The sequence below is a fragment of the Ambystoma mexicanum genome, chromosome 12 (genome assembly GCF_040938575.1).
Source record: "Ambystoma mexicanum isolate Mex_15411 chromosome 12, UKY_AmexF1_1, whole genome shotgun sequence".
NCBI classification, from domain to species: Eukaryota; Metazoa; Chordata; class Amphibia; order Caudata; family Ambystomatidae; genus Ambystoma; species Ambystoma mexicanum.
Window position 1 is genome coordinate 1,149,045,089 of NC_090936.1, and position 15,501 is coordinate 1,149,060,589.

General features: G+C 50.6%; 1 protein-coding gene across 1 annotated transcript in view; it reads right to left on the reverse strand.

Moving 5' to 3' along the window:
* The window catches only part of CAND1 (cullin associated and neddylation dissociated 1), a 769,151-nt gene that overhangs the window by 79,547 nt on the left and 674,103 nt on the right, over window positions 1-15,501 (reverse strand). Inside the window, exons 12-14 of the mRNA XM_069629730.1 lie at window positions 711-880; window positions 440-604; window positions 3-110 (exon numbers count right to left, since the gene is read on the reverse strand). Of these exons, the coding sequence (XP_069485831.1) occupies window positions 3-110; window positions 440-604; window positions 711-880 (443 nt within the window). The remainder of the gene's footprint in view (window positions 1-2; window positions 111-439; window positions 605-710; window positions 881-15,501) is intronic.

Sequence of the window (15,501 nt, forward strand, 5' to 3'; positions counted from 1 at the left end):
ACCTTTGTTGTGCATGTTGCACGTAAGGGTTCAACAAGTCTATCCAACCTCTGCAATACCGCACTTGGGCAAAGGGTCGACAGTCGTACCAACATCAAGAATGTCAGCATCTGTGGAAAATAATGGAACAAATTGTGAATGCAGCCAGAAATGTCTTCATGTGAACGCAACTCAAAAATATCACTATATGGTAAAGGCAGAATTATTCGGTGAACTAATATTAAGGGGGAGTATTAAACAAGCATTCTAAACATTAGGAAAATGTTTTGCAGATGTATTCTGTAAAGCAGGACTATTTTCAGTGTCATTGCTTAAGCATTGTAAAAGTGCCAGGCTATTATGCAGTCTATGCAAAAAGGCTGAGCATACTCGTCCTTGGCATTTAAGGCACTTAAGGGGTTAAATAGTTCAAGGTGCAATATACAAGAGCTTGTTTTACCTTTATATCGTAATGATCCTTTAAACCATCTTCCACATGATTTAAAAATTCAAAGATGTCTAGCCTATCAAGGCAACTATCAAGCAGCGTGTACATGCACTCAAAAGCAGCCTTTCGAATGTCCAGGCCATCATCGACCGTGTGTTTAAATGGTCCCATTTCCACCTGTTACAGAGATTTATAACAAAGAAGAACATTGAACATCAGGGAGACAATAAATAAAATAATTCAACAGAAAGCTGTACTTTTAAGTAGAAAACCTTTTACCCACCTCTCGGATAAGTTCCTTTCGGACCTTAGTTTCATTGTAGAGATGTGGAAGCACAACATCCAAGAGGTCCCTAATTAACGATGGTTTGTTGTGTGCAGCAGAATTAAATGTCACTAGAGCTACTCTTCTTACATTCAAGTCAGGGTCTTCCAAAGTCTTTAGAAAATCACCTGAAATGGAAATTACGTGATTACAAACTGTTAAGAGCAGCCTCATTTTATTTTGTTTAAAACAGGGATACACTTACTTTAAAGACCATGAAGACTAAAAGGGACACTGGCTGACAAAAACGAAATCCTTCCATATGTTAAACTATCCCCATTGTAAAACACATCTAATGGATATCGAGAACCACATCCATATTCAACAGTACACACAAATTACTATCATAAGTCAATTGCAACAGAAGGAACAAGTTACTTACCTGTAACTCTTGTTCCCCAGCATGGGTCTTACATGGATTCACATGCAATGAATATTCCCAGTCGTGAGGCAGGTCCTCTGAAAAATAAAGCAGTTTAGCTTGAAGCTAAAAACTGCACTGTCACTTGTGTTGCCTATTGCTGTAACTTGGATCATACTGCCCCCACCCAATGACTTTCGTCCTCTTTAACTCCACCCCTGGTGGTCAATCTTCAGGTTTGGTTGTGCACTTTAAGTGGCAATAGGAACCAAGAAGAGCCATAAAGGGGAAGGAGGGAGGGTTCTTATGTGTATCCATATAAGACCCATGCTGGAGAACTAGAGTTACATAAGTGTTCCTTCTCGAGCATGGGATCTTTGATGGATTCACATGCTATGAATAAGTTTACACAGCAGTAGACGTACACAACCACAGGAGGTGGCAAGGCTCAACAGAAGCAATACACTTACCCCTGGAACAGACTCACCAGGGAGAGCATGCCTTCAGAGCCTAAGTTTACTGGGAGATGGTGGCCAGTTGTACCATGATTGATGCATGGGCGAGGCTAGCCTCGGCAAGCGAGAGGAAGTATGGAAGAAATTGCAGCGCTGTAATGCGCCATGGATAAACCTTTGACAGGCACCACACTGCAAAGCGCATCCACTTGTGCTTGTAACAGGCAAGTGTAGATTGAGCCCTTGCCTTAGCTAGTATGTTCATGCATTCCAAGGGCAGCGAGTACTGTCCAAACTCTAGGGCTGCAAGAGCCAGGCTCAGACGCTGGGTCGTGGTCTAGAATAGATCATCCTTTTTTGGAGAGAAGGTCCGGGAGACGAGGCAGTCTGAATGCCAGAGCCACTGATGGGTGAAGAAGATCGGGGTACCAGATCTGCCTGGGCCACGCCGGTGCAATGAGTCTCATCTTGCATCGGGATAGTTTGAATGTGTTGGTCACATCTAGCAGCAGTGGTATTCGTGGGAATGCATTCAGGAATATGCCTTTCCATTGGATCAAGAAAGTGTCCCTTAGACCTGTTTGAGGGAACCTGCTGGCAAACGCAGGTACTTGGTGCTGTTCGTTGGCGCAAACTGGTTGGTCTGAGGCTGGCACCATTTGCTGAAGAGACACCTGAGCTTGCAGGAGCTCCTACTCATGGCAGGACCGCAGCTCATGGTGTTCTGAATGCCTGTTAATCAAAACAGGACTATAAACATCCACTGAGCAATGGCGCAGCGCCATAGGTTCTGTGCTTCCCGGGAGAGGGCGGGAAATCTTGTTCCACCTTGCTTCATGATGTAATAATACATGGTAGTCTTGTTGTTCATGAAGATCCTGACTACTTTTCCCAAGAGTTGAGGCTTGAAATTATTGAGCCTAGAAAATTGCCTGCAGTTCCAGGACGTTGACATGCAATGTCTCCTCTTCTGGGAGCCATTGCCCCCCCTGGCGTATAGGTGGCCCATGTGGGCGCCCCAACCCTCCAGAGAGGCATCAGTAGGAACAGTTCCTTGATGTACCGTGTTCTAATGGGAGCCCCCTGCGAGATGTGAATGCAAATGGAACACCACTTCAGGGCTTTCCAGAATACTTGATTATGGACTATCCTGTTCCATGAGCCAGTTATCTGCTTCCACCTGGAGTCCAGGAACACCGGAAGCGGTCTTGGGTGCAACCTGCAATGAGGGACCATATGGATGCAGGAAGACATCCCCAGCAGGCACTAGGACTGGTCTGTTGCCACTTTGGCGGATAGTCTTTGGGCCTTTCCTAGGATGGTACGCATCCTTTCCTATGCTGGGGTCCCCAAGCACAAGACTGTTGAGACAGGCCTTCTGGAACAGTGCATCTTGGGAGTGCACCACGCAGGATTTGGGATAGTTTATGTACAATCTCAGAGAGGTTAGAGTTTGGACCATCTCCACTGTATGTTGCACCGTCTGGGTGTGAGAACAAGACCGGACCAGCCAATCGTCCAGTTAAGGGTAGACTTGCACTCCCTTCCAAAAAATGGGACACTGCCACAGGTGCTAGTTTATTTTTTTGAACTCCCTTAGGGCTGATTTCAGGCCAAAGGGAAGCACCTTGAATTGCTAATGTCTTCCTTGGACGAGGAACCGTAGGAACGTACGATGTTTTGGGTGAATGGGGATGTGGAAATATACATCTTCCAGATCCATTGTCGCCAGGAAATCTCTCTTCCAGGTGGATAAGCACATGCTAGAACGTGACCATCCTGAATTTCTGGGACTTTAGGAATTTGCTGAGATGCCGCATGTCTAGGATGGGCCTCCACCCACCCGACTTCTTGCGAAACAAAGTATGTGGAGAGTACTCTGTAACCCCGGAGGCACAGAGGGACATGTTCTATGGCCCCTTTCTTCACAGCATGGCCTGAACTTCCTTGATGAGTTGGGCCCCGTGCTGCTCTTGCCTCGTCACTGGAGGAATGCTAAGGCACTTGTCCAGGAACTCTAAAGAGTGCCTCTGCTCTAACGCTAAAAACCCATTTTGTGTAGATGTTGCGCCACTTGTCGACAAACTATGACAGCTGGCCCCCCCACTGCAATGTTGAAGTGGGAGGTCCGGACCTGAACCTGGTCAGGCATCCGTCAGAGTCATGGTGGCTTGTTGACGACTACGTTGTGAACCTCCTGTATAGGCCCGGGAACAGCCTTTATACGCTGGGTTGAGCACAGTGGAAGTTTGGGAAACCTTCCCTTTCTGGGAGCAAAAGGCCTGCTTCCTTTGTTGACGCTTGCCCAGAGAGCATGCTGTGTCCCTTTTGATGGCAAGAAGAGATTTGTCCACTGGCTTGCCGAATAGGTTATCCCAGTCGAACGTTAGGTCAGTCACCTTAGCTTGGATGTCATGCCTGAAGTTTGTGGTTGTGAACCAACCTTGAGGCCAAGGGCAACTCTGTTGCCCATCTGCAGGAAGCCGGAGTTGGGAATATACAGGGCGCCCTTCATTGTATGGTCAGATGCCAGCTCCCGTTCACTCATGAAAGATGGCCATGGCTGCCGCTTTCTTGTCCTCGGGCAGGAAATCGAGAATGGGTCCCAACTTGTATCAGAGTTTTGTCGTAGCGTGCCAGGATGGCTAAGGCATTGGCAGTCTTGACTGTAGACACAGCAGAGATAGTTATGCACTTTCCAGCCGTGCCCAGCTTCCTTCCCTCCCTCCTGGTCAGGCAGCATTGAGCAAGAGGATGATGGTTTAGATGACCTCTGCTCGCAGCAGCAGGCACTACTGAGTCCTGTGGCATTTAAGGGCCTCTCCTTATTAGGTGGTGTGGGAAAGGGTTTCTCCATCACCACCAGCCCTCCTCCCAGATGTCATCTAAAAGCGGGACTAAGACCACAGGCTTTCTGGAGGACTCCATGCTGGAAAAGGAATCATTCCTTCCTTTTACTCCGGAACCAGGTTGAAAAGCTTGGCCACCCGGGCAATCATCACTTGGAATGATTCCACTTAGTCCAGAGGAGAGTTCCTATATTGTCTCCCAGGATGTAGTCATCAAACTCATCTGTATGGGTACCATCTGTATATGGTCTGGTATTAGTATTAGTTTCCGTTCCTGTTGGGTCCCTCTCCTCTACAAAAAAGGGGCCCGTGGAACGCAAGATGGTTGCAGGGTCACGGGAAGAGGTGGAGCCAGATGGAGCAGAGACGTTCTTCGTGGACTGGTCATAGGGGCTGGGCCCGGAACCACTGGACATCCGGGGCCACAGGTGGTAGGCGCTGCTGAATCTGTGACCAGAGTGTGGAGAGTTGATGAAATGTCCAAAAATACATCCCTTGCGGCCTGAAATCTCGGAGCCTGAGTTGTCAAGATTGGTGCAGGAGGCCAGGGACTCATAGGGTGAGCAGGTTGAAGTGGCTCCAGAGCCGGCTGTGGGAGTAGGGACAACACCACCCTCCACAGGGTGGTGTGTCAATGTCTTCGGAAATCTCCTCTTCATCATCCCACAGGATGGAAGGTGTGAAGACAGGCGCTGTAGACACAACCCAGGGGGTCGGGGGGGGGGGGGGGTGTTTGGGGGTGGGGGGCTCCCAGGGGATGTGGCAGGCATCGGAGGGAACCGTGCATGCTTTGGTAGAAAGGAGCACTTGTGTTACCACTATCCCTGCTGGAACTTCTCAGGAAGGTGCCGACCACAGGTAGTGCCGAGACCAGAGACCCCAGCCTGTACTGGCATAGGCCTTGGAGGTAATGCTACCCTTGAGATAGCCATCGTAACCATAGAGACGGCGACTGTAGTCATCAACGAGTCTGTTGACAGGGCAAAAATTGGTACCGCTAGCCTGGTGGTGGTGTCGTTGATGGAGTCTTTGTCGACAATGCTTTAGACAACCGTCTTGGGGTAGTCGACAAGGACGTTAGGTCAGGATAGTTGACGAAGCTGCAAACGACAAACTGTGCTTAGTCAACGGGTGGCGGTGGTCGACTGTGAAGGAGCAAATTATTTATGGCCATCTAAAGACGGGGTCCCCTTTGTGGCCGTCGATTTATACAGACGCTGTGGTGCTCAACGAGGAAGTCAGAGCGTGTGACTACTTCCCCTTTTTAGGTACATTCCCCTTGGAAGCATCCTCAAAGAATCTCAACCTCTTGGCTAGAGGGAGTATGTTCTTTGGGCCGCCCAGCTTCGGTAGAGGCATGACTGCGTGCAAGACGCACAGTTGGAGGCCTTCCCTTCCTTCAGCCATGTCAACAACCTATGATGGCGATCCTGTCACGTCTTTGTGGAGAAAAATTGGTAGATGGGGCATCCATTCACATTATGGTCTGGGTGCAGGCAATAGATACATTTTTCGTGGCCATCTTTAACTACGCTCTTCTGACCGCATCTGGAACAGGCCTTGAAGAGGCTTTTCTTCTCTGCCTCAGACATGGCACGTGCACTAGGTCCAATGTGGGTGGCCTCAGACAACGTACCAATCCGACAGAAGGCAGGATCGGAAACCTGCTACCGATAAGTCAACGGTGATGCGGTATGAAGAAAACCATGGCAAAATATCAAATTTAGGCAAAAATACTGAAGAAAGTCAAGGAGCGAAACTCAAGAACTCCCAACGCGAAAACATGCAGTAAATAGCTGAGAAGATGGCCATCAGGGGTGGAGTTGGAGGACAAATGTCATTGGATGGGGAAGTAGAACAGCAATAGGCTATACAAGCGACAATGTTGTTTTTAGCTTTATTTTACCAAGGACTCCCAGCCGGAAGATGGGGAATATTCATAGAATATTAATCCATGTAAGACCCCATGTTGGAGAACAAGTTACTTACACCTACTTCACTAATTGGCCACATAACCCATCCAAGCTGAGGGAAATTGTTGAACGAGATCAAAGTTTCAAAATCGTGGGGCAATTAAGACCGTACACACGAACAGGACAAACATGTTATAACATGAGCCAAATAACAGTTTGTAGTTAAAAAGGATGCAAGAGGTACAGTTTCCAAAAGCGTGCATCGACTACTAGACCGAACAGAACTAACCGGAAGGAACAAGTTACTTAACTGTAACTGTTGTTCTCCAGCATGGGTCTGGCATGGATTCACATGCTCATGAATATTCCCCATCAGGCTGGGAATCCTCGGTTAAGAAAAAATCAGTATCAGTTTTGTTTCTGATCTGTCTTTCTCAGTAATAACCAATCACTGGTCTCTGGGTCATACTGCCCCAGCCAATGACTGCCCTCTGCCTAAGCCCCGCCTCTGGCAGCCATCTTCAGATTTGGTAGCACGCAAAGTGGCAGTATGACCAAGTGAAGAGCCGTAGAGGGGCAGGAGGGAGAGTTCGCATGTGAATCCGTGCCAGACCCATGCTGGAGAACAACAGTTACAGTTAAGTAACTTGTTCCTTCTAGAGCATGGGGTCTGGCATGGATTCACATGCTCATGAATATAAGAATACATAGCAGTACACACATGCACAACCAACGGGAGGTGGAAAAAAAGGGCTCAACATTAAGCATTACATCAAAACTCAACATTAAGCAGTTCTTAGCTCCTCACCAGGCTCACCTTAGGCAAACTGGTTGAGCAGCACCGCTTGGCCGACCCTGGACTCCTCCCTGGAATCCCGGTCGACACAGTAGAATCTCGTGAAGGTGTGCATCGACCTCCACGTAGCAGACCTGCAGATGTCCAGCAAGGGCACACCAGACAAGAACGCTGTGGTAGCAGCGATAGCTCTGGTCGAATGGGCTCTCGGACGGCCAGGCAACGGTCGGTTTGCCAGCCGATGGCAGTGCGTGATGCAGCCGGAGAGCCATCTGGAAATGGAAGCCTTCGAGAGAGCCTTCGCTTGGTTCACAGGTCCAAAGTTCACAAAAAGCTGTGATGTCTTCCGAAAACTCTTTGTGCGGTCCACGTAGAACTTCAGCGCTCTAGCTACATCCAGCGAGTGCAAAGTCTTCTCGGCCGGAGACGAAGGCGACGGGAAGAAAACAGGTAACACCAAGGGCTCGTTGAGGTGGAAGTCCGACGGCACATTGGGCATAAACGAGGGGTGCGTCCTCAGCACCACCCTTGTGTCGTGAAAAGTCAAGTATGGAGGCTTGCAGGATAGGGCCTGGATCTCTCCCACTCGCTGTGTGGAGGTGATGGCCACAAGAAACGCAGTCTTCCAAGACAGGAATTTCAACGGTGCCGAATGCAGGGGCTCGAATGGCGCCCCCATGAGCCTGGTCAGCACCACGTTGAGCTCCCACGCCGGGGCAGGGGCCTTCACCAGCGGGAACAATCGGAACAGTCCCTTCATAGATTCCTTCACTAGGCGATGGGACCACAAGGACACCCGTCCTGTGGTTCTGGTGTATCGGGAGATCACAGCCAGATGTATCTTGGAGGCGTGAGCTAGTCCAGCCTTAGCCAGCGACAATAGGTACGGCGGCACTTGAGGGGCCGTAATCCGAAGAGGGTTAATCTTCTGTGCACAGCACCAGACAGAGAACCTCTTCCACTTATGTCCGTAGCACTTCAGAGTTGAGGACGCCCTGGCTTTTGCAAGGACCTCTCTGCAGTCAGCCGGGATGTCGTACCCTCCAAACTCTAGCGCTGTAGGAGCCAGGCCTGCAAGTTCAGCGACTCCGGGTCGTGATCAAGTATGGCGCCTCCTTCTCTGGAGAGAAGATCCGCGTCTGTCGGCAACTTGACTGGTGGGGACGCCGACAAGTCCAGAAGGTCCGGTAACCAGATCTGCCTCGGCCACGCCGCTGCAACCAGGATCATCCTGCACCGGGACCTCTTGAGCTGGTTGATGAGTCGGAGCAGCCACGGCAACAGAGGGAACGCATAAAGGAACAGGCCTTCCCACGGGAACGAGAAAGCATCGCCCATGCTCCTCGGCTGGGGAAACCTGCTGGCGAACCTCTGGCACTTTGAGTTGGTCGCCATCACGAACAGGTTGATCTGGGGTTTTCCCCATCGTCGGAAGAGTCGATCCACTTAATCCTGACGTAGTTCCCACTCGTGGCACGAGCGCAGCTCCCTGCTGAGTGAGTCGGCGATGGTGTTTTTTATCCCTGCCAGATGAAAGGGCACCAAAAAAATCCCTTGGGCGATGGCCCAATGCCACAGATCCTGGGCTTCCTTGGAGAGGGCTCGGGATCTGGTTCCGCCCTGCTTCCGGATGTAGAACATCGTGGTGGTGTGGTCGGTGAAAATTCTCACCACCTTGCCCTTGAGGGACGGGAGAAAGGACCTGAGGGCCCAGAACATTGCAAAGAGCTCCAGGATGTTGATGTGGAGCATCTTCTCCTCCGGGAGCCACAGGCCTCTTGCGTGAAGATCTCCGGTGTGTGCTCCCCACCCTTCCAGGGAGGCATCAGTCGTCACCGTTATCTGGTGGGATGGGGTCTGAAAGTCTGTGCCCGCCGTCAGATGAGCGCGGGTGCCCCACAACCGGATCGCTCGTCGGAAGGTCTCGTCGAGCGGAATCCCGTCCTCGAAGCTGCCCGTCACTTGGATCCAGCGGGAGTCGAGGAACTCTTGCAGAGTGCGCATCCGAAGCCTGCACAGGCGCACAAGATATATGCAGGAGGACATTATCCCGAGGAGGGACTTGATGGACCTCACTCTGGCCACGTCCATGGCCAGCAGACGCTGCACCTGGCCCAGGATGGCCTTCGTTCTTTCTTCCGACGGTGAGGCCAGGCGCGCCACTGTGTCGAGCTTTGCTCCCAGAAACAGTGTGACTTGCAACGGGACCAGGTGGGATTTGGGAAAGTTGATGGAGAATCCCAGGTCCGAGAGCAGCTGGACGGTCTTTGCTGTGTGATCCACGGCAAGCACCCTCCTTGTCCCTGCTCGGATGAGCCAGTCATCCAGGTAGGGGTAAACGTGGATCCCCTGCAGGCGCAACCGTGCTGCCACCGGTGTGAGGCACTTGGTGAACACCCTGGATGCCGACTTCAATCTAAACGGGGGGGCCTTGAACTGGTAGTGCCGTCCTTGGACCACGAAACTGAGGAACTTTCGGTGACCTTTCAGACTGGGGATGTGGAAGTACGCTTCCCTCCAAAGCCAATGACGACAGGAAATCGCCCTCCTCCAGTTGTACCAGCACGTGCTGGAGGGTGACCATCCGGAACTTCTGTGCCTTGATGTACTTGTTCAGCCGTCGCAGGTCCAGGATGGGTGCGCCATCCTCCTGTCTTCTTTTTTACGAGGAAGTACCTTGAGTATACTCCAGAGCCTTTTCTGAGCAACGCCCTCACCTCCAAAAGGAGTTGAGGGACGTGATTTTCCTTCCTGACCACAGGTGGAATGTGGGGGCACTTTTTTTAGAAATTTGAGGGCGTGCCCCTGGGCTACGGCGTCTAGCACCAAACGGTCGGTGTAGATGGACTCCCACACGCTGACGAACTTCGCCAGCAGGCCTCCTACCGGGGTGCTTCGGTGGGGGCCCGACCCCGCTGTCGGTTCAATCTTGTTTGGAGGACACCTTGGCCTCCCTGGTGACAACGGCGGCCTCGTCCTCTATAGGCTTCCTGCAACGAGGAGCGGGCCGCTTGGCAGTAAGTAGAGGAGCCACTGCCGAATCCCTTGGAGGCACCCTGCTTGCCTCCGGCGCTCCGAAAGGACGGCTTCTGTTGCCGGAGAACGTCTAGGGCCCTAGCAGTCTCTGTGTCCGCCTTGATGGCTTGGCGGGACTCATCCACCGTTTTCCCAAATAGATTGTTCCCGTCGAACGGCATGTCCAAACAACTTGGCTTGTACATCCTGGCGGAAATCCGTTGCCTTGAGCCAACCTCGTCGTCCAAGGCAAACGCTGTTGCCTATCTGGCGGAAACCAGTGTCGGCAATGTCCGTTGCCACCGTAATGGCGTGGTCCGACGCCACTTCGCCTTCTTGCAAGATCTCCAGGGCCTCGGCCTTCTTGTCATCCGGTAGGAAGTCCAACAGGGGGGCGATCTTGTAGCATAACTCCCTGTTGTAGTGGGCCACGATCGCGAGGGCTTTGGCCGCCTTAATCGTTGTTGCCGCCGACGAGATAACTCGTCCCATTGCGTCCAGCTTCTTCCCTTTGCCGTCCGGTGGGGAGGTTGACTGTCGAGACTGATACACACACACCCCCCCCCCCCCCCCGCTTTCTTCTTGGCCGCCGCCGAGACGACCGAGTCCGGGGTAGGTTGTGCCCTAAGGCACAAAGGGGCCGCGTCGGGGACCAGGTACTTCTTCTCGTACCGATCCTTCTTGGCAGGCGTCGTAGACAGGTTCTTGAGAAGGGTAACACCCTTGTCCCAGATGTCATCCAGCAGAGGCACGGCGAGGACTGACTTCCTCTTGGCCTCGCGCAGTTGGTAAAGGAAACCTCTTCTCTTCGGGGTAGAGCTGAAAAAGCTTGGATGCCCTGGCGATCATTGCATGGAAAGATCCGATCTCATCGGACGGGGAGGCCCGGGCTGGTGATGGGAGCTCCGTTCCGTCGTCACCGCTGTCGTCGTCGGTACCCGTCGTGGCCGTGTCTGTTCCCGTGTCATCCCCAGGGACGGGGGACGTGGGTAAAGGCCGAGCAGGCCGCGAGGGCTGAGAAGGCGGGGCTGGGTGGATCCGTCTTCTCTTGTTCGGTTGGGCTTCCCGCCAGGACCGGCTCTGGTTCCTCCGTCGGGCCTGGTACTGGGTCCTCTGTCGGTGGTAAGGGCAATCTTGTCCTTATATCCGAACATAAGGATTGTATTGCCAACAAAATGGCCGCCGGGTTATCCTGCGGCTCTGGAAGCAACGGGTGACTAGGACCCTCGCCGGTGCCGTCGTCACCCTCGTCGGGATCCCTCCCGTGGGGATGGGCCTCTTAGACGCCCTCGTCGAGGCCCTCTAGGACTTCTGCCAGATCCTCCTCGGATGTTGTGTCCGTGTCCACAAAGGCCACCGCCCCCCCCTCTTTTTCCACCAGGGTCTTCATGGGCGTCTTTACGATGGGTCTGAAAGAGGCTTCCCACCGCGGAGGCAGGGAGACTCTGGGCCCTGAGGTCGCCCCCACTGGTGTAGCCTCCACAGGCAGCGCTAGGGCTGCCGCGACTCCCTCGATAGAGACCTTGGCCGGGTGAATCAAGGCCTTCACCGCCTTAGGCGCGCTTGAGGCCTTCACCTTGGGGGAGAGTCACCGCCTCGCTCCCCCTCGGTCGAATCCTTCGAGATCGACCGGGGCCTCTCCAGAGGCTCAACAAGGTTCTCGGATTTCCTCTTCCGCGAAATAGACCGTTGGCTCGTGGTTGATGGTGCCGGGGAAGGCGCGCCCTGCCTGGCAGCCAAAGAGCCGACCGTTCGGAGCTCCCGGTGCCCGCAGACTCGCGGTGCTTTGCCTTCTGTTGGGCCCCCGTCGCCGTGGTGCCCTCACAGGACTTAGAAGACCGCTCGTACTACTACTACTTCTCACCTGACGGACTCCTCCCTTCCACCCAGTTGGAGAGACGAAGGTGTCGGTCCCTGATGGTCCGTTCCGACATGTTCCTGCAAAACGCACAGTTCTTCTCCACGTGCGTTTTGTCATCATGAAGGCAGTAGAGACATTTTGAATGCTCGTGCTCTAAAACATTCTGTAGCTGGCATCCAGGGCAAACCCTGAACAGCTTTCCGGGCGTCGAGCTTCCTTTCTCCTGGGCCATATCCGGGTAGGCCACATAAACATCTGGAATCCCCCAAGAAGCGTAACTCGACGAAATCTTCACCCTTGAGGGGCGTAGAAAAATATCCGACACGGATACCCGTTAATCGGATGTAGAGATGGTGGCGCTTGAGGCTCTATTTGACCGAAAAATTAGAAATTCTCTTTGAAAAAGCACGAAAACGCAGCAAAAGCTCGAGAGCTAAACACGAGGCTCCCAACACTTGAGCGTGCGGTAAAAATCTGAAGATGGCTGCCAGAGGCGGGCTTAGGGAGAGGGCAGTCATTGGCTGGGGCAGTATGACCCAGAGACCAGTGATTGGTTACTGCTGAGAGACAGATCAGAAACGAAACTGATACGGATTCTTTCTTTACCGAGGATTCCCAGCCTGACGACGGGGAATATTCATGAGCATGTGAATCCATGCCATGTCTTCCCATGCTGGAGAATATTGTGCATCTTTTTAGGCACCTGGTGGTTTAAATTAGCAGCTGGAAGAGATAGCTGTAATCCTTATTTTCACTAGGAAAGGACTGCAGGAACCTTTGCTCCCCCGTTATTACAAGCTTTGAAACATGTTTTGAATCACAAAAGCCCCCCTTTCACTCAAAGGGCGATTGCAAGAGGCAGACGTCCCTCCAGACTTGCTATTCAGTGAAGACCAGAAAAAGGATTACCAGTTCAAAATCAAATGCCATTAACAAGCACGAAAATGTGCCATCTTCAACCATTCAAGTGTGAACGGAACAGACTAGATCACGAGGCTGGAGTTGGTAGAAGTACCATGTGCTATTCTCCCAGCTCAATTGTCTGGGATGCTTTCAGTGGGAGCCCAAAGACAGTCTCTATCCAGTACAGAAACATAGGATGCTTGGGGGTTGGGCGGTCTCAAGGTTAGAGCCACAGAATTAAAAGTTGCTTTTGGAGGGTTTTGGAAGCTGAGCCGAGCAGCTTGGAAGATTAATACTTATCCTTGTTCAAGGTTAATGTTCAAGGTTAATTCTGATCAATCTAGTCTTCCACTACTCAAATTCCTCATTTTTGAAAAGGCTTCAGACTGACTGGATCCAGACAATATTCACAGCCACAAAAAGGGCACCATGTGCGACTCAAACCATCTGGTCAGTTCATCATGAACACTATTGGATCCGAAGGTGATGTAGTTGATACATAGGGAGTGACAAATAACTCAGTTGAAAACAAAGGGATTGTGGGGGTAGGGCCCTATTCAGGAGTGCGCACACCTGGAAGTCTAAATGGATGATCAGATCAGATATTGGTAAAGCTGCTGTCGTGTGGATGGTAAGGTGATCTCCCACTATCACCTGGACTAAAACAAATTGTAAGGGGTAACCATCTGCACAGGCTGCGCTTGTTACCTGTTGTATGCTCACTGGGTGTGATAAGTTTGAACAGAGTGGATGAGGAGTGTTCACAAAAAGACACAACTGATTTATGGTGCAATTGATTAATGAATCAAAGAGCCCAGCTTTAATTCCTCAAGTCAATACTAGGACATTTTGATTTAAAGTGCCCCAAAAACAAATGATACATTCTTGGTACACATGGGTACACATTTCATGTAAGAAGCTTAATACTACAAACAGATAAGTGCCGGGCAGTGTCCTGCCGGGCAGTGTCCAAAACAAAGTACATTCATATAATGCCAAAAGTACAGAAAATGCCAAACAAATGCCAAAAAATGCAGAAAATGCCTCAGATGTCAAGAAATGCAGAAAATGGCGTCAGGAAATGCGAAAAAATGCCAACACGTGTTTCAACCTATGAGGTCGTCATCAGGGCATATAGATACATATAGTGCATTGGGCTATAGTGCTGATGCTAAATCCTGAACTGTGTTCAATTTAGAAACCTTATTGTAATTGTTCTCTGTCAAACTGTAGAAAAAATGGAGCAACGGACGGTTCCAAAAGCATGTTACTGGTCAGTTCAGTGTACTTTACTTCTAAACAGGTCGTGATATATTGCTCGGCAGAAATGCCATTGGTGTGGCAATAATGCAGTACACTGGTTCGTGTTGGGTGTGCTGATTCCGGATATATGGCCGTAATCGGCTTGTGAATTAGACGTGCTCAGTGGCAGGCAGTTTCTCAAGTGCTGAAGGCCTTGTTTTTGGGGCACTTTAAATCAAAATGTCCTAGTATTGACTTGAGGAATTAAAGCTGGGCTCTTTGATTCATTAATCAATTGCACCATAAATCAGTTGTGTCTTTTTGTGAACACTCCTCATCCACTCTGTTCAAACTTATCACACCCAGTGAGCATACAACAGGTAACAAGCGCAGCCTGTGCAGATGGTTACCCCTTACAATTTAAATAACTCAGTTGCATCCAATTCCCCACTCTGTAATGAAGCTCCAATAAACTGATAAAACTGAGAAACTGTAAATCACACAGATTGCCAACAAGTGCCACAGGTAAGCAATTTGAGGGGAAGGTGGGAGGGCGACAGGGCTGCGGTAGAAACTGGAAATAGCATTATCAAAGGTAAGATTGTAGGGGAGGTCCCAAATAAAACCTGCACTCCAATCGTCCATTTTGAAGTACCAGAAACGTTCACACCAAGTTATATGGGACGTATGACGAGCAAATAAACCAGCAGAGAGCTGCAGTAGGACTCTGCCCAGTGCCTATTAGAAGAACAGCACCTATTGAAGTACCGATACCCAGAAAAGCATGGTCAGTAAGGTATCCATTAAGAAAACCCCATCGACAAATTAAACGAAATGAAGATCGCCTAAGTACAGTCCCTGAAGAAACCAAAAAGGCCTTAATAGAAGACGAATGGTGATGTCACGAGGGCTGGAACTGACTCACAGCTAGAAGAAATGACAACCAGAGAATGATGCAAAGAGACGAAATGCCATGAACAAGTATATTGTGAACCTAAAGTGAAAGGACAATGTCAAAATGCAAGCAGTTTAAGCTGTAAGCAAGATGCAGATATTCGACCAGTTTACACCTGTAAATATGCTTGGAACCGCAAGAAAGCTAAGAAAACAGTGCGGCTTGCTGTGCTTAGTAGAAGAATAGTGCGGCAAGTGTCACTATACATAATCTGCCTCAAACAAAGCACTTATTATAAGTTTATTTCCACTTTGCACAAGAAGCGGAATCAACCCAGGTTACTAAAGGCCACACGAGAAAGCTTCATAGTTAGCAAAAACGAGAAGATACGGCTTAAACAAAACTCCGCAGAGGCAACTCGTGCCAGGAGAGCCAAGGTCATACCAATAGAAGAAACGA